This window comes from Papio anubis, chromosome 2 (genome assembly GCF_008728515.1).
Source record: "Papio anubis isolate 15944 chromosome 2, Panubis1.0, whole genome shotgun sequence".
Lineage (NCBI taxonomy): Eukaryota > Metazoa > Chordata > Mammalia > Primates > Cercopithecidae > Papio > Papio anubis.
Genome location: NC_044977.1, coordinates 27,493,593 through 27,518,036, shown reverse-complemented (window position 1 = coordinate 27,518,036; position 24,444 = coordinate 27,493,593). Strand labels below are relative to the sequence as shown.

Below are 24,444 nucleotides of genomic sequence, written 5' to 3'. Positions count from 1 at the left end.
AAAATTACTAGTACAATGTCTTTACTAGTTATACATCTCAGGATTATCCATTTCTTAAGCCAGTTTCAGTAGTTTGTGTCTTTCTGTAATTGTTCATTTCATACATGTTATCCCATTTATTGGCTTTAGTTGTTCATAGTATTGTTTTATAATCCTTTTCATTTCTGTAGTCAGTAGTAATATCTTCTATTTCATCTCTGATTCTAATAATTTGAATCTTCTTTTTTTTTTTTCTTGGTAAATCTAGCTAAAATTTCTCAATTTTGTTATTTTCAAAGGACTACTTTTTGGTTTCATTGATTTTTTTCTCTATTTTAATACTATTTAATTAATTTCATTTCATCAACAACTTCTCTAATCTTTGTTATTTCCTTTCTTCTGCTTCCTTTGAGTTTGGTTTGCTCTTCTTTTTTGAGTGTCTTACAGTAGAAGGCTAGGCTACTTATTTGATATTTCTTTCTTAATACAGGTATTTAGAGCTATAATTTTCCTTCTAAGTTTTGCTTTAGATGCATCTCATATTCTCTTACACAATGTCTTCATTTTTATTAATTTCAAAGTACTTTCTGATTTCTCTTTGATTTCTTTTTTGATGTGACAGTTATCTAGGAGTGCATTTAATTTCTATATATTTGTGAGTTTCTCCAATTTTTTTCTACTACTGATTTTTAAATTTCATTGTACTATTGTCAGAGAACACCCTCTGTATTATTTCAATCCTTTTATATTTATTGGTTTGTTTTATGGATTAGCATATGGTCTACTGTGGAGATTGTTCCATGTACACTTGTGAAGAATATACATTCTGCCATTACTGAGTGGAAAGTTCTATATGTTTGTTACTTCTAGTTGGTTTGTAGTGTTGGTTCAAGCCTTTTCTTGTTGATCTTTTGCCTAGTTGCTCTATCAACCAATTCTTTTTCCACTGTACGTCTCACCTTCAAACAAATTATATATTTTGCTTATTGTTTAGGCTTATTTATTGTCTGGTTCCCCCATTATAATGTAATCTTGATGGCAGTAGGGTTGTTTTCATTCACAGATATAATCTAAATGCCTACAGTGGTGCTTAGCACATGACAGGTTCTCAATAAATATTTATTTAATGAATAAATAAAGCTCTTAATGCACTGCTTATCACAAAGTAAGAGCTCAAGAAATTACAGCTGTTGCTGTTATTACTGATACCATAAATCTGTGCAAGTGTTTTTTGATGACTACACTAAGCAATCCTTCTAAATAACCAATAGTGAATGCTTCTAAATTGGCTACTGGTGGTTTGAAACGAAACTAGAAATGCCTCCTTGTTTGCTTCTTTGGGAAAAAGTGAGCAACAAGAGAAAAGAAAATAAATTGAACAACTACAAAGAAAATATATCACATGTACATACTACACTAATATTACAGATGTCTCTAAAATCTGTTTGCAATCACTGCCTCATGTATTTTATACAACCCAGGAAACTGTAGGCTAGTAGACCTGAATGATACATAGGCAGTCATGGAAAACAAAAGTAGGAGAAAGGAGAAAAATTACTACTCGGGATTATAAAGATCCTAGTGATTTGCCTGCAGGAAAATAACTTAATAAAAGGGTATTGGCTCATAGGAAGAATGATATAAAGAAGTAGTTCACAGAAGCAAAATGATTTGACGTATGCAGTGCGTTAGGAAAGAAGAAAAGAAATATATATTTTTGGACCCAATCATACTCAGAGAAATCTAAAAAGTAATTTAAAGACTAAGCTACAGATAGAGCTTGTCAATTTTAACATGAAAAAAGAACAATCATAGTAGTTTTGTACGTAGAAGAGCTTCTGTAAACTTAAATTTTTAAAATTCCTTTCTTCTGGCCAACCCCCAAATTATACACATAAAACTACTCTAAGTAAATGACAACTTCAGATAAAAAAAGAAAGTGACAAACTTGAAAAGAAATAGATAAGATCTAATTGTAGTCACTGAAAAGCAGCCATTTTAAAGTCAAGAAGTGAAAAATTTGATTTCTGCCAATCAGCATAGTGTATATGTTGGGTATTTTGTCTAAAGAAAATAAAGTCAAAATCTGTAATAAATACCAAATATAAGGACATTTGCTATTATATTTTTTCCTTAGTCAATTATTACATTAATGTAGAAGTATCCACGGAGGAGGAAGAATGGTAGAAAGTAAAATGCAGAAGGGATTTAGAAGGAATCATTCAGAAAACACATATTCACAACTGTTCTTCACTCTACTATGATACCTCAAGCTTCCATCCCATCTCTTTCCCTACCAAATTTCTTGAGGGAATATCTGCATCAGCTTCAGCTTCCTTATGAAAAAAAAAATCACTCACTGCTGGTATGCAAACTGGCTTAGGTCTCCACTTAAGTTTTTGGGCAGATGACCTGTATTCTGAAGGTATCAATCTCCTTTGCACCTCAACTTCACAGCTGGGCAGAAAACAAAAGGGCCAAACGACAAGCCGAGAAGTTAAGAGGGGTGCCAGAAGGACATGATGATAACCTTTCCAGAACATTAATGTTCAAGGTTTGCTGAAAAATGAATGTTTTGGGGTGAGAAGTTGCAGTGACACACGAGCCACTTCAGCATGAGCCTAGCACGATACTTTTTCAAGGTCAGTGAGTAAGGTGAATTAAGTGAACCTGCCCTTTACATCTGTTGTTAGAAACAAATGTCAGGCTTAACTCTGGTGGTGGTGGCTTTTGCCCAGGTTCTATAGTTTCATGTTTTTGAACTATATACAGGTATATATATAAAGAGCAAGGGTTTTGTTCTAAAACAAACCCTTGCTCTTTATATACAAATGGCTTTATAAATGGCTGCCATTTCTGTATTGGACTTGTAAGTAATGAGTAACCAATGAAAAAATATATTCCTATGCAATAATTTATAGCAATGTGCTCCCACCTGCAGGGCATGTGTCTTTACTGACTTGAGTAAGTTCTCTGAGTCAATCAGTCACAATCAAGTTAAGATTCATTGAAAGGGAGGAGCCATTTCATTGGGCTGGACATGCATACATTGTTAAGGAACTCAAAATTGTATCAGATATACCTTTTATACCTGCAAAGGTGCTGCCACCATATTCCTGAAGAAATCTGGTGGCAGCAGAGACTTCCAAACAGTTATGGAGAAAGATACAGATCTCTACCCAACCTAGAAGCTAAAATTTCCTAACAGGAGATCTATCATCACACCTCAGTTCTCTAAAACTGAAATTACGGTTGGCTTGGCTCCACCCCAAACAGGGGATTCTGTCTTTTCAATCTTGTAAACCTGCTTCTGTTATTCCCACTGTGATTTTTTAAAATACTCAATGCCTTAACATTTTTAAATTTTAGTCTTAAAATGTAAGTGTGGATTGAAAAAAACATAAGATGAAAAAAACATAAGAAGGATCAATAGTACGCTTGATAATAGGCCAAGGAACTATGTAAAGATAGAAGGAATACAGTGAAGAAGTGAGTCTAGTAAGTCAAGATGAGGCATAATTTCAACACAATTCTTTTTCTCCATGATCCTACTTTCACTGAAAAATTACTATTCTACAGAGAACTCTGACTTCTAATACTTTCGTAAACAATGCTTCATACATTATCAGTACAAGTAAACGTGTAAAACAAATCTCTTAGGAAGTTACAATTAAATTTAGACATATATTTTAAAGCTTTCCTTTAAAATGTTTTAAAATAACAGAGAGATAACTCAGAAAACATCAAGTTTGGGCTGATTCAGCTAAATTGCATTGTGAGTTAGTTAGATTAGAATTTACTGGATAATTCATTTTTAGAAGGAAAGGGAAATCCTATTTCTGTCATCAGGCTCTGTTCTACTATAACATAGCCCAAGTGGTTTTTAAAGTTATTTTCATCCCTTTTCATTGTAAAGTTTTTGACAAGACCTATGACATAGACATAAGAGGCAGGGCAGAGATAGTAGGATAACCATGGGAAAGATAGAAAGAGACTCCTTAGAAATGCAGATACGAATATGAGACTACTGGGTAAACAGAGGAATAAACCCAAGCAGGTACTATGACTTTGAGATATACAACTACATAAATACATACATACAAAATTCTACTAGAAATCACATTTTAGAAAAATTCTATACATTTTATGTAAGCTGAAGTACCTAAAAAGGCACCTAGTATAAGTCATGAAGGAAAATATAATGAATATTGAATGATGACAAAGGAAAAAATAAAATATAGACAAATGGCAAATTATTAGAGGAAAAATTAGGTTTCTGATGGACATATACTCTTTTACTAATGATCTCATACACAATGTTTGCTCTGAATGATTCATTATGCAGAGGTGGAAAGGGTCTAGAGTCTAAGAAAAAAATTTCCTCTATCCCCTAAAGATCAGGCAATTACAGCACAGCTGGTATGATAATTTCATTAATAATAACTTGTAGTCTAGTACATTGGTGCTGCTAATGCCAAATTACAATCAGTCACAAATACTATTTCTTTAGTTTGCTGAATAGATAATGTATTATTTAATTTCTGCTTATTTTAATTGCATTTTGCTTCACAAATCAGAAGGTGGAACAAAATCTCATCTTGGAAGACTCCCCACAAATGTAATTACTGATATACTGTGTAAAAACCAGTGACTTTGTGGCTTGAGAGGTATAATGGAAGAGTTAAGATGATATTGTATGAAGTATAATCCAAAGCTCCAAAAAGCTATTTCACATCAAAAGAAATACTGTTAATCTCAGCTGGGAGAGAAAAATCGTAACAGACAACTAAGACCCAAGAGAAGGTCTCATGAAAATAGATCCTAACTTCAGGGTTTTATAGCTTTACAAAAATAAATCTATTGTTACATTCCCTGAGAGATAATTCAGCCAACTTCAGAGCTCTAACGTGAATGTTTTGGGAGTGGAAGAAGGAATAACATCGTGCCCATCTATCAATTAAGTTCCATTTTATTGGCTTGTCAGGTATTTATCAGCAACTTTAAATCTAAGAATTATGGGAGCTCAAGACACTTGGCATCTTTCGGCTCATGGACTACTTTTCCTATTCCTAAATATCTCCAGGGCACAGAGACTGTCATTTCATTTGGCAATCCATTATGGTGCTCAGCTCCCTACCTGTCTACAAGTCTACTTTATTTCTACCTTGGAAGATCTTGATACAACCCTATTTTATTTTCTCAGATGAGCAAACTTGACGATGCAACAACATTTCTTTTTTAGTTCTTTATTCACTAGACTTGTTTTTATTAACCACAGAGGAAAACTGAGCTAATTCTAAAATGACTTTTATATACCTCCCTGGCTTTAATCATGAAGCGGAAATTTTCTTCAACCTTTCAGTTCTGTCTTGAGATACAGATCTCAAATTGACCCTGTTTGGTTGTGTCAATTCCAGTGTGCAAAGCGTTTTTAGGCTTTGAAGGAGAAAGGTTCAGGTTTCTCCAGAGAATAAACCGTAATTTTCCCTCATCTATATACCTTAAATATTCCCTAAAATGCATGAAATTATATCTCTTCGTTAATATTTATATCTGATGGATTAATCAGTCTATTTAAAATACAAAAGAATGGAATTATTTTGATTTGATTAAATTATCCAATTTGATGAAGCAGGCAATAGGCAGCAACTTTTGCAGGATAATTAAAAGAACTCTTCCAGCAAATCCTGCTTGAGTTTGATCTTGAAAGCAACTATAGCTCAGCCACCCAAGTTCTTCATCTCTCTATTCCATGTCCTTATAGGAGAGCCAACTGAATGAAGTCTTTCACATCTGTATGGAAACATAGAGGTACATTTTCCCTACCAATCTTTAGACTTTAAGAAAAATCAGAAGACAAGTTTCTCAATGCAAGCAATGTTGCCATTTTGAGTAATACAGTCATTCAGTGTGCTTGAAGGGCAAGATGTTTAGTACTCCAGTACCTGTCCCACAAATGTCAACAGTGGTCTCAGGTGATGAGACCACTGAAAATGCCCCCACCCTCTTACAGTCCCCTTTAGGATTACAGCATTGTCACTGATGAATGCTGAGATCCATCCAAGTCATGTTGATAATTTTAAAAAAGCTTCCCTGATATAGGCAGCAGAGAAGCTGATTACTTGAAAATGAATATACTAAACAAAGCATTCTTTAAATTTAACAAAACCAATTACACACACACACACACACACATGTTGCTGGAGGATTTCAGGTAGTTTTATTTTCCTTTGGTCTATAATGCCAGTAAAGAGTAGTTAGCATCTGCTTATCAGGTGAAAAGAATGACTTACAGTCCCAGAGTTCAACCTGTTGCAGACACAGGGAACAGAAGAACTGGATTCAACCAGCAGTTTCTGTTCAAGAAAAGGTTAACATTCCAAATTAGAATTCTGGAGAGCAGGAGGTTGAAGACCATGTATAACATTTTTGCAAAAGCTTAGCTACATCATTACGGGCAAATATACAGACGGAGATGCCAATGGAGCTACAGAAAATAAGGAAGAAAAAAGGGACAAAGATAACCTTGGAAAGCAACCTGAGATTCTAACTCCCTACTGCCTCAATTCCAAATCCAATTACATGTCTAAAGGGAGCTAAAAGCTTAGCTGAAGGGTCAGTTGAGATTCTGACCACATGGCAGGAAGGTACAGGTCACATCTAACCTTTGCTGGTTTTAGTCGGTTCTGAGGACACATTTCCAGTCTTCTTCTTTTTTCTTGGGACAGGTACACATTTCCGGTCAAATGTAACAGGACTATACTGAGGGAGGCTGTTGAATTTTTTTTCAAATTCTTCATCCAGCTTTGCGGAGCTATTAAAAGGGGAGAGGGGAATCAATCAGCACATGACCAAATATGACACAGAAAATGACATGAAATAGATTTTAAGATATTCTATTTGAAAACAGGGTCTCTGGGAATTAGGGCATGTAAGTAAATTCTGTACAAGGAAAAAATACCTTTTCTGAAATGCTTGAGATTTGCCAACACAGTTTTCTCAGTAAACTCATGTGACAGGTTATGTTATTACCTTAGAAAAGTAGAAACATCATTTATATTGGAATATTTCTGAAGTGGGGAATTTGGCATTCTCTCCACCAGCATGGGAGTTTTTCATAGAGTTCTTTACAAAGCATACTCTATTCATATAGTTTCTCATTTTACAGACTCATATACATGTATTTATGGCAAGCTTATTGGTAATATATTGGTAGTTTTGTAAGATTAGTTTCTTTTAAAAAATTTACTGACTACTGTTTGATTAAAACATACAAAACAAAAAGCATTAATATTAGGAAAACATTCTGGAGAGTTGACTAGAATGAAGATAAAACACTCAATGAGCAAAGTAAAGCCAGTTTTCAATGAATGCAACGGCACAGAGGCAACATGCTTTAACTTAAATCACCAATGACTTCAGAAATGCCACCAGCAAAGTTGGGCAATCTTTGGGCTGGTGCTGACTGTCTCTAGGGCCCCACAGCAATGGCAACATGCCTGCTGGATCCTAGGCTGGCTTCTGACTTCCATTTAGTGAGACTTATTAAACTAACATGCAACCTAGACAGATGGAAAAGGCTGTAGGAGACCTGTTGTGTCTGGTAGATGGAAAATGGAAGGTGTATTGGGAAGAGGAGAGCAATAGTACCAGCTTATAAGAAGCAAATGTGTTAGGCTGCTAGCTAAGGGGTGTCCTAAAAATGTTTTTAACTACAACTGTTTTGGAGGAATATACAAGAGTTGAGAAGCAGAGATAAGAGGGTTAGATGACCAATTGAATGGTCAACAGGAAATGGCAATTACGGAAGCACCCCCTTACTGGAGGGGGGATATGCTCCAAGTCCCCCAGTAGATGCCTGAAACCACCGACAGTACTGAAACTTACATATGCTACATTTTTTTTCCCTATACATGCATATTGTACAGCGGCATATGATAGACAAAGGTATGATTTATGCACTGGGTGGAATGAAGTGGGATGGCATGAGATTTCATCATGCTACTCATTGTGGTGCATAATTTAAAACTTACGAATTGTTTATTTCTGGATTTTTCTATTTAGTATTTTCAGACCCAAAATCACAGAAAGCAAAAATATGGCTAAGGGGAAACTACTGTACTAAGTTCTATCAAAGCAATGAAGGGTGACAGGTGGAGGTGATGTTTTTCTCTTAATAACATCACCATTTCTCATTCAGTTAAAAAATGTTTATTCTGATGGAAAATCAGATACAATTGGATACTAATCAAATACTATCAGAAAGCTGTCTATAAGTTGTGAATTTTTCAGATACTCTGAATACCCAGAAGAAAACAGAAAATGTGAGATGTAACTCATAAGGTCTCTTGAGACTTTTCTTAAAAAGAGAACAATAATAATCATTTATGTTTTTCTTAGAGATGTCTATAAAATTAGATCTGTCAATACTGAGAAAATTTTTCTTGGCTACAGTTAACAGGTAGCACATTTTCTGAGATAAAAAAAGGTTTAAAATGCTCATCTACAAATCTCAGAGCAGACTGACAGGAAATGGCATTTCTCCCTGCTTAAGTATTATTCTGGCATGTTCTGAATAAGGCAAACCCAAATATTCAAATCCTGACAGGCCAATATTTAGAGGGAGAAAGGAGGAAAAGGCATTGAAGTTTACTGTTAATTTAAAGCTATAAAAAAAACATCTCCCAGTTATACACATGTGCCTTCCTCAGAAATGATTAAAAAACAAACACATACAATCCACATACCAATCTCTTTTCAGGAACAGATTTTCAAGATTGTTTCACTTATCTTGTTCCTCAAAGAAAATTGATGAAAATCTCTCTTACAACTTCAGCAGTTTCTACTAGAAGCATCAGAGAAATGCTTCTGTTGGGGAGCCTCAATGCTTGCTTTATTCCCCTAGGACCTCACACTGCCTACATAACACCTGCTCCTCTCTCGGTGTGCAGACCCACAAGGCAGTGGCAGTAATTCTAGACTACAGAGAGCACTGGTCTAGATGCTTGCAGGTCATTTTAAAAAGATATTCAGCATTTAAACTATAATTTGACACTGAAATATGAGGATTTTCATGTCATTACTTAAGTGAAATGTAAGCAAAGCTAGTTTGAAGTACTTTGGATTTTTAAAAATATTAGAAATTAAATACATAAAATTATAAGCAAAACTAATTTTAAGTACTTTGGATTTTTTAAAATATTAGAAATGAAATACATAAAATTATAAATATATCATTTCAATAAAAATAATCTTAAAGAGCCAGCACTATGGGAAATAATTTCTACCTCGCTACTTTGTGATGACCTAGAGTCTTTAGTCAGACTTAAAGCACTGTAACATCTAAGGAAAAATATACTATTCCACAAACAGATATGCAAATATTATGAATAAACCAAATACAATACACCCAATGCATACAATTTGCATAGCTTTAAACACACTTTTGAAAAAAATATGGTAAATGTACTTATTTCATTGTACTTATTAACAATGTACTTATTAACAATGTACTTATTTCTATTCAAAGTATTCTTTTCAAATTGAGCCAACAACAAATCTCAAGAATTTTCAAAATAGTCTAACTGAATATGCAGATACTTTCCTCACCAATATAAAGTATTGGATCTCCTAACTAACAAAATGCTTTATATTAAGATGGTTATTAACAGTCTTTGGCATAACACTAAATATAAAATAATTCTTAGTGATTTTATCTTGATGCATGCCATTGCTTAATACTGCATTTCAATACACAATTAATGTATTGAATGTTCTCTACAGCAGAATATATGACCTCATATTTTTAGCTTAGAGCAACAGAAGACAGCTTGAACAAAATAAGGTTGGAGATAGAAGCATAATTTCATTTACCTTACATTTTTCAGCTGTCATGATATTTTATAAACAATAAATACATACAGTACGTAAAATGGGTAAAATGTAAACATGCTAATACTCTCCATTCTAAGTTTCACATGGAAAAATGCATCCTGGTGAAGGGATGTCGATTCAAACCCAGGTCCAAGTCTAAAGTCTATATATTTTCACTGTTCTCAAAATGTGAATGATATTGTCATTCACATGACCATGTTAACAACAGGAATGATGTGATGCACTTGATTTGTGTTCACTAGGGTGCCTACTAAGACTGCAGGCAGTGCTGAGTGAGTAGTCAAAGAACAAGCATGAGTAATCAGTGATTTGTTACCTTGAAAATCCTACCCACACTTGAGGCTTGTGTAGTACAGGTGATTGTGCTCACAGGCACTTACCCAAGGAGACAGTCTTCCTTTGGCTTTGTCTTCTTGAACTTCTTGCTCCCACTGGTCCCACTCTGACTAAATGTCCAGCTTTCTTCATTCCAACACCCTTCATGATCAGAGGAGTTTCCTTTTCCTGAGCTTCGTTTTCCTAAGAAAATTCAAGACAAAGGATGTGTCTGGTATATGGGTGGGTGAGGGGAGATGATCTTAGTTGTTTCACAAGCAACCTCTCGACTGCTTGCACATCATTTGCATGATGCTAACTGTAGCTATTTCAGAGTTCTCAGAGTGATTCATGCTGGACCACCTTTAATAATGGAACATGCAGAAAAGTGACTTAGAGCTTCTGGGATTAATTGTCACGTAATTCAACAGGTATCACATGACTCAAAGAGACAGACTAACTGCTGCTAGCTTTTCCATTCGAGAACCAGCCAAGGTATGGGAGTCCTTTGCTGGTGGGCACTATCCATTCTAATTTCCCTAAAACTCACTGAATTGACATCCCTGTGGATGAAATAGGCCCAAGTATCTTCATTTGGGGCTTGTTAAACCTAGGATTCACACTTTTTGTTGGAATATAGCTTGGCAAAAGGTAGTCCTCCAGCCAGATGCTATATTTTAAAATAGAGGATTTATATAAAACACTCAATGGAATAAAGGTCAACACATTAACTATTTTCTGGATATTATAATGTTTTAAAGAGCTCTTTGGTTCAAGTGATCCACCAGCCTTAGCCTCCCAAAGTGCTAGGACTACAGGTATAAGCTACTGTGCCTGGCCCACTTCAGTTACAGCTTTGATTACCTAATGAAGAGAACTACATAAGACATTTGCTTCTGGAGCCTACAGGTGAAGATTCTGACAAACATACGTGCTTGATTCAGGAAATTCCATCAGTTTTAAAAACCAAACCCAAAGCTCTGAATATTTAATAGTCATCTTTCAAAACAAAGAGCCAGCCAATACCAGCGGGGGGAAGAAGAGATTAAAATTACTTTAAATACATCCTGAGAACTACCTAAAAAATGAATACATTTCCGTTAATGGTGCTAGAAAACATGTAAAATAACAAATAATTATGATCTATAAACCGTAAAGAAATATACAAATATAAGGAATTATTTTGATACCATGTTGTTCTTTATGGCAGTTGTTTTCAATAGGTCTAAAGGTGAAATTCTGCTTGGTTTTTAAATTCTTTTCAGGTTTGTAGGAGTTACTTACCTCTGTCAACATTAGCTCGCAGAGAGGTGAGCATGCCCTCAGACACCAGGGTTTTATAAAGAGCACCTTTGCAAGACCTCTCGGATTTCCTGGAACCGCAAGTTTCTATTTTTCTGTGACAGTCACTGTCCTCAGGCTTGGCCTGTCCTGATAGGTTGGGTGGTAGGGCATCTTCCATGGGCGTCAATGGTTCTGCTTTTATACCCTCTGGCGCCTCACCAGAAATGTTCTTGCTAGCAGAAATACTAATGAAATCTGGAGGTCTTGACTCTTTGGTGGTATCTGAGGATTTCTCCTTTGACATTTTCTTCTCTCTTGATTTTACTTTTTTCTTTGGTGGCTTGGCATCCAAAATGCTTCCCTTGCCACTTGAGGATGTGCGGACCTTCTTGCGAGGGGTATCTCCAAGTTTCTCTATTCCCCAGTCTCCCTTTGCGACGGCTTCAATGGTATATATGACGCTCTCAATGTCAGACTCAGAAGACTGCCTCTTTTTGCAAGTCTTCTTGGGTGTGGATTTATCATTTCCATGTCGATCCATTTTGCTTTTCTTCTTTTTCTTTTTTAGCTTTTCTGGCTTGTTTAACGCTGCAGGATCCTCAATGATCATAATTCCATGAGGATGGCACATGTGATCCTTTCTACTGGGAACATCACTAATTATTATCTTGCTACTGGCAGAATAAGAAAAATCAGGAAAATGACTACATTTTTGATCTTCTTCTAACTCTTCCTTTCTAATTTCTTTGGGATCTTCCATTTTTATAGCCATTATGTCATCTATTTGCAATGCCTCAAAATTTCTCAATTCCTTAGAATCTCTTACATTTTCCTTAGCTGATTTTTCAAATTCTGCTTCCTTCTGTAACCTGGTTTCATCTGTTTTCTCCCTTTTAATTTCTTTTTCTTCCTTTCCCTTCTCTAATTCTTTAATTCTTCCACTATCGGATTCTTTTGCTTTTATTAGCTTTGATTCTTCCATTTTCATCCCTTCTGATGCCAGGCACATCTAAACAATTAAAACAAAATGGGAGAGCATCCAAAAATATCCTTATTATTCCACCTTCAAAATTAAAGTTTTCATTTATATCCATTTTAAAAATAATCAAAACACATTTTAAACTTTACAACAATCAGCCCACTTCTGCCAAACTAACTGAAATGAATCAAATTAATAGAAGGCTGTGGGCACTGTTATACAGTCATTTAACTCTCGTCAAACATATCTCTGAATTGTCATTTCCCAGCTTCAACAGAAGCTTTTCCTATGAAAACAAGACCTGGTAGAAGGAGGAAGGGATTCGGAGTTGAAAGACCCAAGTCTGATTCTTAGTTTTGCTACTTATTAACTTTGTGACCCAGAATGAATCACTTGCCCCCTCATTCCTCTGTCGCTTTTGTAAAAGGAAAATGATCCTAGAGCCTATCTCAGAGGATTCTGTGTGGTCTAAGTGAGACGATGTACTTAATTGTAGTAAAGGTTGAATATCCCTTATCCGAAATGCTTGAAAACAAAAGTGTCTCAAATGTTGGATATTTTTTTGATTTTGGAATGTTTGCATTATATACTTACCGGTTGAAAATTCTTAAACTGAAAAGCAGAAATCCAAAATGCTCCAATGAGCATTTTCTTTGAGCCTCTTGCTGGTGCACAAAAAGTTTTGGATTTGGCAGTATTCTGGAGTTTGGATTTTCAGATTAAGAATGCTCAACCTGTATTTAATAATCCCCAAACTCTGTTCAGATGTTTGCCTTTTCTTTTTTTCCAAGGGAAATGAGGAAAACAGAAATAATTTCTACCTGTCCACTTGAAATTAGAAATGATATGATGAATTGCTAAACAATTATAGAAGGTTTTGAATAATGAACAAAATATTATAGGTCCACAAATGCTGATAGACAACTCTGAAGTCACAAAAGCTCTGAGAACAAACTTTTGTTTTTGTTTTCTTAACTCATTTGCTGGCAAATTTGATCTGATGTGAACTCAATTGGCTGCAAATTCTGACCTGAACCAACCTGAAACTTTAGTCTTAAACAGTTTATTTCACTTACTGTGACCATTCATACACTTTTGGTATTGGAATAGTGATGCATTCGAATATGCACTGGAGAAGTTACTTAGTGTAATATGTATCTACTGTATAATTTTTCTAAAATCTGAAAGATTCTGAATACCAAAACACATCTGGCCCCAATTTGGTTAAGTTTTTATATTCATCATCAAAACTCCCCAAATTTCATGTACAGAACATTCAAGGGGAAAGTTGTCATTTTCCTCTCTGGCTCCCAGATACTTTGAAACTTTAATATAGAGCTATTTTTCAAAAGGGGAAATTTAAGCTTATTGCAAAACCTGTTTTCAGTGTCTGGGTTTTCATTTATACACACTTAACTGCAAGGCTCCCAAAATGCCAGCCCCCATGGAGGACACTAATGATATGAAAATCAGTAAGGTCATGTCTGTCTGCCTTTGAGGAACTTATAAAGAGATTGATGATGCTGATTTGGTCAAGGGCAGCAAAGGAAGTCTCAGTCATAACTTATTTTATCAACTTTGTATTAGCAACTTAGAAGGGAAAGAGTATTGGGAGTTGCTGAGTCAATGCAAAATCAAGCACATGGGTAGGAAACTGATTTGTTTTTAAAAACCATCATTTTATTAAATGGCAAGTTGTCAGAGATCATTACCATCTGTAAAATTCATTTTTAGATGGATAATACATTGAATTAAATACCAGATGCTCTTTTACCTCATTTTTCTCTTAGTATTTTCAATGCATCACCAATCTTCCTGTGAGAATTATGTTATGATTAGTAAGTCTGGGAAGAAATTAAAGAAAGGGTGGGGAGAGGCAGACACTGCAATTAAAAAAATGAACATGACAAGAGCACACAGCCCTTCAGATCATTCACAGGGAAGACATGAAATATTAAGGATTCACAACAGAGCTGTCTTTTTCAGGAACTCAGGTAAGCTAACCTTTAGACCTCAGCAAGTGGCTATGAAGACTATGAACTTCTCTTTATCAAACATAACCAGAAATAAGCTCAAAGCAAAATGTTATCTTAATTCTGAATCACTGAAACCTTTAATATTCCCTGCATGTTTTACTCTTATGGGAGAATGTACTGCTTTTATATCAGTTTTGAAATAATTTTTATTTTCCTTTCTCAATTACTACAGCCCTTCATGAATACCTATCCCATGTTGGGGGAGAGAAATTATACTAGTTCTGGAGAGAAGGCTAGAAAAGCATTCTCAAGGTACATTTTATGTTTTTTTCCAGCACTGTCACTCTGGTGGCTTTTAATAGGTCACTTCAGGAACCTTCATCATACAGGCACTAGTTTTTAGTGGTATGCTGACAGTTTGCATTTGCACAGGTTCATCTTAGCAAACTTAATAATACTTTGCAAACTCTATTCTAGGCTTCAATATATTTCAAAATGATTCTCTCATCACCCCGATAGGATTCTACAGCTAGGAATGAAATGGAACAAATACACACATTCACTCTGGGGATGTATTCTGGGAAATAGCACAATATTTCTTGTGTAGGTAATTACACTGAACACTGGTCATGCTTTACTTCCTCATTTCAGGCTCTTAAGAATTTTTTCACAAACAGAGTATGTTAATCCTAAATTATAGGAAAAACAATTATATTGCTGGAAGTAAAACTATAAATGTAAATCAAATAACTCTGAATTAAAACTACAAATCGCAAATCTACTCATTAACCGAAAACCCAATCAGACTCTCAGAGTTGGGTGTCACTCTAGGTTTTCTACTTTAACCTACCCACTGCAGGAATTCATTTTACTATAGTATTCCTGAGAATTAGTTAACCAACTTTTGCACAAAGACAGTGAGCATATCACTCTATCAGACAACAGTTCTGCTGGAATTTTAAAAATATTGAGCAAAAATCAATCAGCCTCAGTTCTGTTCCCTGAAGCACATGAATTCCCTCTTGCTCATAGCACAGATATGATACTTGAAGACAGACTTTATGTTCCCGGAAGTCTCTTCCCATTTCCCTTAACAGCTCATCACATGTAAATGCTTCCAAACTTCAAAAGTTGGGTCCCTCTTACCTAGATGCAGTAGGTGTCCTGAAATGAGATAGGTTTTATTGAAAGAGGCTGGGCTCATGACCAAGCATCCCAGTTTGCTTAAAGCCACAACAGTAAGCTATATAAGTTAGACTTGAAGCCCTACGAGGAAACAGAGGCTGAGAAATGGGGTAACAGTATATCCTACATTGGGCTGTTGTGAGGCAAAAGTGAAGAAATGTATATGCAAACACAACTTGTAAATGATACAAAGCTTTACAAAGGTTGGGGAAAATGGATACTTCAAAATTTTTTCTATCTATCAGAGAGCTAGCTATGTATGTATGCATGTATGTATGTATGTACGTATGTATGTATGTATGTATGTATGTATGTATGTATCTATCTATCTATCTATCTATCTATCTATCTATGAATGACAGCGTCTTGCTCTATTAGGTAGACTGGAGTGCAGTGGCATGATCATAGCTCATGGTAGCCTCGACCTCCAGGGTTCAAGTGATCCTCACATTTCAGCCTCCTGAGTAGTTAGGACTACAGGTCCATGTCCGGCCTTCCCCCCCACCCCCGTAGAGAATAGGGGTCTTGCTCTGTTGCCTAGGATGCTCTTCAACTCCTGGCCTCAAGCGATCCTCCTGCCTCAGCCTCCTAAAGTGCTGGAAGCACAGGCATGTGCCACTGCGTTTGGCTGGCTATTTCAACTTAACAATATCTGTCTAAGATTATGTTCCTAGCCTATACTAGATTAGAAGGCGTAACTACTTGTCAGTTTATAGGAATGCCCTTTTAATGGGACCCAGAGATTAATTTTTTTTTAAATAGGTCACCCATCTGGCTTGTGTTGGGTTTATGGTCATGTAAAATCCTGGATTTCCATACCCACATATTAGGCTGGTAAACTTGGTCTCTTTTATTCTGTATTTTTATAATTTATGTTTTGCACTTAGATGCAAGACTTTCCCCTTTTTCTTATTACGTTTATCTCTTCAAAATGTGAATTATCTTCCATCTTTGTACTATACACACATTAAATAAAGCTGCTTTTCATGTCTTTGTCCAAATCTTTGGTAATAATGTTGAGTAAAACATGGCTAAGGACAGGGCCTTCTGCCAAACTTCTAGAGCCCTTTCATGAAGATGATCTGAACATTAATAAACTTCAGCAATCTAAGAATACTTTTTTCTCATCCAGTTGAAATCCTCCCATTTTGTTCACAAAACATTGTAACACTATCTGTCAAAAGTCTTGCTAAAATCTGGATACGGCATGCCAACAGCATTCTCTTACTCAATTTTATGACCAACCGTAACTATACCAAATAGAAAATGAGGCTGGCTTTTGTACCAGTCAGGGTCTAATTAGGCAAACGGAAGCAACCTAAAGCGTAACTAGCAGTGGGAATTTAAGGCAGGGATTAGGTTAGTTACACAGGCCACGAAGAACTGAGACACCCAAACAGGAGGTGGTGAGGCAACACAGGGGTTAGGGACAGCAGGAAGCCACAGAAGAAACAATGGGGAAAGAGTGACACTGAAGCCCAGTGGAAGATGGAAGCATGGCGCACCTATCTGGAGAGCGCTGGAACATGGAAGAAAAGCTGCCTTTGCCTTACCCTGATGCCTCTTCACCAGTTCCCTGTTGACCCTGGCCTCTCACTGCCTCCCATCTCCCAATCTCCTGCCAGGGTCTCCCATTAGCAGAACCTGCGTGGAAGCAGGGGGCCTAGAGCCAAGAAAAGGCAGTCAGCAGTCACGTGGGGCAAAAGGCAGTGGGCAGGGCAAAGAGACTCTGGCATATTTGACAATGACCCTTTTCAGAGAAACTTTGATAATTCTCTGTTTTCATCTTCTTTTCTGTGGATTCAAACATGATTAGAATGAATTTCCAATTAAAATAATTTTCAAAGGTTTCTAGGAATTAATAGTCTGTATTTTAGAAATCAGGCTTATTATTTTTAAAAATTACAGTGAACTTTTCTCCTTTTTGTTCCTATTGAGCTCTCCTATTTCACACAACTTGTCAAAGATTACCAAAAGTGAGATTGAAACCCAATTTGCAAGGTCTTGTGGTATCCTACAATCTGTTTTTTCCGTTGTCAGAAATCTGAATTAATATACTAAGACCATGTGTACTGTATTCTAGCTTTTTCTCCTTTTTAAAAATTGGATACATATATGTATCTTCACATCCATGGAAGAGAAGCTGCCTTTGCCTTACCCTGATGCCTCTTTACCAGTTCCCTGTTGACTCTGGGATGTGTGTGTGTGTGTGTGTGTGTGTGTGTGTGTGTGTGTATTATTTATATATAATATATTTTATATAATATATAAAACAAATATATAAATAAAAATAATATATAAAATAAACAATATATTATATATATTATTACTACACTTTAAGTTCTGGGATACATATGCAGAATGTACAGGTTTGTTACATAGGTATACACGTGCCATGCTGGTTTGCTGCAACATCAATCCGTCATCTACATTAGGTATTTCTCCTAATGCTATCCTATCCCTCCCCTAGCCCCCTACCCTGTGACAGGTCCCAGTGTGTGATGCTCCCCTCCCTGTGTCCATGTGTTCTCATTGTTCAATTCCCACTAATGAGTGAGAACATACAGTGTTTGGTTTTCTATTCCTGTGTTAGTTTGCTGAGAATGATGGTTTCTAGCTTCATCCATGTCCCTGCAAAGGACATGAACTCATTCTTTTTTACGGCTGCCTAGTATTCCATGGTGTATATGTGCCACATTTTCTTTATCCAGTCTATCATTGATGGGCAATTGAGTTGGTTTCAAGTCTTTGCTATTGTGAACAGTGCTGCAATAAACATACGTGTGCATGTGTCTTTATAGCAGAATGATTTATAATCCTTTGGGTATATACCTAGTAATGGGATTGCTGGGTCAAATGGTATTTCTGGTTCTAGATCCTTGAGGAAACATATTCTAGCTTTTTCTAACTTTGATTTAATATATACTTATCTTCTTTTTTTACCTATACTTTTTGGTTTGATCATAATTTTCCTTGCCCCCCACCAAATGGTGACAAAAGCAATAATTATATAGTTTACCTTCTCTTGTTTCTTGTTGGCTTTACTTTCTCTAATCCAGACAAAGCCAATTTCTTTATGTAGCTCTCAACAGCTGAAAATTGTCTTAAGATTTGTTTGTTTTTGCCAAGCCCTACCTCATACTGGATTTTAGAGTAACTTTTTTCTTACTAGTCAATACCATACTTTTGTATTTTTGTATTTCTCCTTGGTTGTCAAGCAAGATTTATATTCTTTTACAAATGAATTCATTAGAGTTTATGCATAATCACAATTTGAAAAAATCTTCCTCATTCTTTTACTGAGATTGGATGTGTATATGTGTGTGGAGAGACAGACAGACATTCTCATTGACCTTGGTCCTTTTTCCATTTTAGTGCTTATTTGCATGTTCAGTCTCTGAATGTTTTTAAACTCACTTTTCCTTACGTGAAAAGTATATATTTGACTTTTTAAAGCATTTTCCTTCTAAAGCATTCTCCTTTTAAGCATCTTCTTCTAAGCACTTTAGTTTCTTGTCTATTAATATGAAAATAATTACAAATAAATTCCATAATTTTTATTTTTGATATTTGTTCCACTGCATATTAGGCATTTCTACAAGATATAAACAAAACCTGGGAACAGATACGAATGTAGTAACATTTATAAGATGCATCACTCTTGGATGTAAGCAAATCCCTGGCCTCTCCCGTCCTCCCATTCCCCAGTCTCCAGCCAGTGCCTCCTACTGGAGGAACTCAGGTGGAAGCAGGGGACACAGGAGCTGAGGAAAGGCAGTCGGTAGCCATCGGTGGTCACTGTCTTGTGTAGTCAAAAAAGTCTGACAGTGATGTACTGGAAGGCAGTTTCAAAAGGCAGGGATGGGCCAGGTGAGGTTAGCTCACACCTATGATCCCAACGCTTTGGGAGGCTGAGGCAAGAGGATCGCTTCAGGTCAGGAGTTTCAGACCAGTGTGAGTAACACAGTAAGACCCTATCTCAAGAAAAAAAGAAAACATGCACACACCCACACACACACACACACCCCCAAACCCCCCCAAAAAGCAGGGATGCTGGAGCCAGGGCCAGACTGTCTAGGACTATAGACAGGCTCTGCTACTGATTAGCTATTTTCCCTAAATTTTTCTGTGCCTCAGTTTCTCAATCTATAAAATATGCATGCTAAAATTATTGCCTTGGGAAAACTGTGAGGTTCAATGAGCTGCACATGTAACAGTACTTAAAATAGTGCCTAGTACAGAGCTAAAATAATGTATTGTAATAACCATCCCTCTGGGGCCTTATGCCATACGGAATAAATACTAGCTTAACAGTAATACTCATATTAGTATCATTAATAACATGACATGTCTTTGGTAGACTGCCTTGCTCTAAGTGTTCATTCTAGGGTTGAATGATTCTATCATTGGGAGAAAATACACAACAAAATTAGATTCAGGAAGACCTCAAATCAGTTGTTTTTCAAGAAGCAACTCTAAGAAACATGTAAGAAAGCTCAGTTCTACTCTGGGGTACAAGTAGATCCACTTACATCTACTTTTGGATGCACTCATCAACACTGTAGTGGGACTGACAAATGTATGCATGGATGGGCACACATACAAGCACACAGAAGACATAAAAGAACATAAATCAATGTGAACTCAAGTGAATAAGGCTGCATTTTGGGAAACAGAATTAATGGCTATTATTAATTTACTCAAGTTGCCCTTAATAGAGGGTGAGTTATTAATCAGGTATTGAAACAGTACATGCCTCAGTAAATGACAATGTATTCTTCTAATATTATTTTAAATTGGACAATAACCTTTTTAAAAAGAATGAAAAATCATCTGGACACTTTCCAGAGATGGAATTCCCGTGACTGCATTCAAAGAAGTTAAAATGTTAATGTTGTAAATCAAATGATGGGCATAAATATTTGATAACTATCGTCTATTCCCTCAGGTACTACTTTATTTTTTTATAACTGTAACTCAGTGGGCATAAAATGTATTCTGTTCACCTTTGTATTCTCCTTCAAGAATACCCTAGTACCTTTCAAAAAGAAGGCATTCAACAGATAATTGTGTTTAATAGGATGGTTCATTAGTTCTGAGGTAATCTATGAATCTAAAATGTATTCTGATTCATACAATGAAAGAGTTACTTTACAAGTCTATAAAAAACAATGGTGGCTGGGTGCGGTGGCTCATGCCTATAATCCCAGCACTTTGGGAGGCTGAGGCGGGTGGATCACCTGAGGTTAGGAGTTCGAGACCAGCCTGACCAACATGGTGAAACCCTGTGTCTACTGAAAATACAAAATTGGATGGGTGTGGTGGCGTGCACCTGTAATCCTAGCTACTCAGGAGGCTGAGGCAGGAGAATTGCTTGAATCCGGGAGGCAGAGGTTGCAGTGAGCTGAGATCGTGCCACTGCACTCCAGCCCGGGCAACAGAGGGAGACTCCGTCTCAAAAAATAGCAACAACAACAACAACAAAAACAATGCTAATTATGACCATGCTACCGCTTGGTCCAGCCCAGCAATCATACTGTCCTTAGTTATACCTCCCAAGAATACCAGTGAAATTAATCACCAATATTTTATCTCTGTCAATAAAAACCATACTGAGGTTTCTCACTGTTCTGTGTAGTCAGAAGGGTCTGACAGTGATGTGCTGGAAGAAATGGAACTCACTCCCAAGAGAAAAACAAAAATCAATATGTTAATACCTAGGATTCCTAAGGATGTGCATGTTAGACCATGAATAAAAAGTTTTCTTCTTCAAAATGATTACAAAGAAAACAATTCAATAGAAATACTGAAGGGGTGAGATAAAATGTGTAGTAAAGGGATTATATTTTATGTTCCTGGGTTCAGGGGGACTGTCACACTTTTAGTTCAGGTAAAACCATACCTTAGGCTCAGTTTGTTATTGGGGACTCGCTTTAAAGATAAAATAAACCTTGGCTGCATCAAGCTTTAATCTTTCTGAATCAGATGTATTTTAAAATGTATTCTTTTCCACTGATGTTAAGATATTCATTTTTAAATGTGTTCTGCTTTAAAAGATTTAATAAAATGATCAGTGGAAAAATAAATTATGTCTACTAGATAGAAAGTAATACCACAGAAGCAGAAACCATTGAACTGGCGGAGGTTGTGTATCCCCTATGCGAAAACTTTGGCATTAGAAGTGTCTCAGATTTTGGACTGTTTAGAATTGTGAAATATTTGCACATACATAATGAGACATCTTAGGGATAGGACCCAAGTCTGAACACAAAATTCATTTATGTTTCATATACACTGTATATAAATAGTCTGAAGGTAATTTCATACACTATTTGAAATAACTGTATATGGAACAAAGTTTGTGTACACTGAACTATCAAAAAGCAACGGTGTCAGGTGTGAAATTTTCTGCTTGTGAGGTCATGTCAGAACTCAAAGTTTTGGATTCTACACCATTTTGGATTTTTAATTTTCAAATTAGAGATGCTCAACCTGTCCTAAGAAATGGTAAGTAGTTCCAAAATGCACCATATAATTTTGCTCTTAATTATACGTTGTCTTTCATTGTCTATTATAAAGGAGTTGGCTAGATTAAAAACAAGGCAGTGTGAAAACAGACCTACTGACACCAATCAAGAAGTTTCCATTTCCAAATCTCTGCTTTTTAGTACAAAACAAATGTTTTGCAGCCAAGGTATATTTACAATCATTTTGTACTGGCTTATTATCTGCCAAAACAGTGTAGACATAACCTTAGAATGGCATTTTAGCAGTGTTTTTCAGGATGAGCATTTCTCCCATAATTAAATAAAACCCGAATGCTTGTGCCAGAGAAATACACACTGGTTGATGGTTTCTGAGAATAGCATTGCTGCTAAAAAATTCAATTCCGTTTATCATAAGAGATAACTGGTCACAGAACAGTGGTCTAAGCTTCTGTCAACACTAAAATCTGGGTGTATTTAACAGTTTTGTAGTTTGCTGAAACAACTGGACTAGGTAACATGGTGACTGAAATATTTTTCTTAACTCACTATTTCCTCAGAAATGGTACTGTTTCTGAAGACTCTGAATGGGGTGGAGGTGGCCTTTGCTCCACAAGCCCATCTACTAAAGTCTGCCGCAAAGAGGTTAAGGGCAGTCATTAAGTACATTCCTATACTTTCTGTTCCTCCAAAAATAATCTAGTGCAATTGGGGATGAGGCGAAAAGATTTAGAACAGGAGTTTTCTAAAAACAACTCACAACTTTGCATAAAATGATAAGGAAAGAAATCTACCACAAAGGTCCCCTTAAATGTATTTTAAGTATTAGAATTCATTTATATGATGATAGTGTAGGAGGAGCTGAGGTGGGATGTTCTAGGTTTTAAGGGGGTTATAATAGGATGGATAATGCACATCAATAATATGAAGACAACAGAAGTCTTAAATGGAGTCATACATTGATCAAATACCACCAATAATTGGGAACAGTGGAGGGATCTATGGTGACTGTCTCTGTCGTCTGTGCTCTCAGGAATGCAGGTTTCTGCTTCCTATTTACTTGGCTAGCAATCTTCTCCCTTTCCACTTTTCTATTATTGAATTTCTCTTCCCCCTACCCTCAGCATCTTTCAGCTCTTCTTTTCTACTAGCAGGGCTTACTCTTTGTTTGCAACCAACCAACCTTCCTGAAGCAGGGCTACAAGGTCAAGGTCAAACACTCAGGTTCGGTGTTGGAGTCATCTTTGACTCCTCTTTTTCTTTGCCTCTCACATTGACTCACTCAAACAATTCACTTGAATACCCCTGGAATCTCTTTCTGCCTCCCGTTCCCACTGTCAGCTCTCTCAATTCCGGTTCTTATCTTCTCATACCTGATGTCCACAGGGGCTTTCCACTCCATTCCATACATAGCTGCCAAGAAGATCTCTCTAAGTGCTGCTTTTATCACTGTGTAACCCCATCCCAAATCTTCAACGGCTCCTCATTATTTTCAAGTACATATTTATTTGCTCTGCACTAAACATTCTCCCAATTTTGACTCACAGCTACACTTTACCTTCATCTTCCATAAACACAGTCCTCTATTCCTGCCAATCTGATAGACTTGTTACCATCCACCTTTCTCCTGTGCTTGCCTTAATCCCTTTGCTTTATCTCCCCCAGCTGTCCATTTAATTATGTGTAAGTCACAATCCCCGCTACATACGGTGGTCAGGTATAAAGGAGGGAAGTGAGCAAATTTTAGTGGATAATGGCAATGACTGTTGGCCTCAGACTCAGGGCTCAACAGGGAAAGGACAGGACAGTCATTTGGAGAACAAGCATCTAAGAGGGCAACCACTAATCAACTCTGACCAATTGTTCTCATGGAGGGAGGCCAGCTTGATGTCTCTAGGTCCTCTAAATTTTCAGAAGTCAGAAATCTGTATTTATTTGAAGTTTTAATCTTCAAATATTAGCCATGAATTGAACTGTAAAATATAATATAGGTCAACAAAATATAGGCCAAACAAAGGATCTCTGCAGGTTGGATGCCACCCAGAGACTGCTAGTTTCAGCTTCTAGTGGTGCCTAAGTAAGCCCTTCATTGAAAACCATCTTTGTTTTTCTTTCCCCTGTGCTTGGTCTCCAAAACATGCCTGCTAATATTTTCTCCCTTCCCTAGTTTCACACATTCATTTTTGTGTGTCACTCATCACTCAAGTGGAGTTTCATCATTTCATTGAATGATTCCTTTTAAAATCACTTGCACTATTTCTTATTCCTTAAATTGTTATATCTCTACAACTAGAGCATAAGCTCCTTGAGGACAGGAGTTGTATACCATAATTTCCTACAATTCCCA

General features: G+C 36.4%; 1 protein-coding gene across 15 annotated transcripts in view; it reads right to left on the bottom strand.

The window, feature by feature from the left end:
- BBX (BBX high mobility group box domain containing) overlaps positions 1-24,444 on the bottom strand; it is a 274,443-nt gene that overhangs the window by 26,607 nt on the left and 223,392 nt on the right. For 14 of the 15 annotated variants that reach the window (XM_009199573.4, XM_009199592.4, XM_017955102.3 and 11 more), the window contains 3 exons: positions 11,473-12,481; positions 10,254-10,392; positions 6,645-6,793 (listed from right to left, as the gene is read on the bottom strand). In XM_009199573.4, coding sequence (XP_009197837.1) covers positions 6,645-6,793; positions 10,254-10,392; positions 11,473-12,481 — 1,297 coding nt within the window. The remainder of the gene's footprint in view (positions 1-6,644; positions 6,794-10,253; positions 10,393-11,472; positions 12,482-24,444) is intronic. The other variant, XM_021934006.2, reaches the window with a different exon arrangement.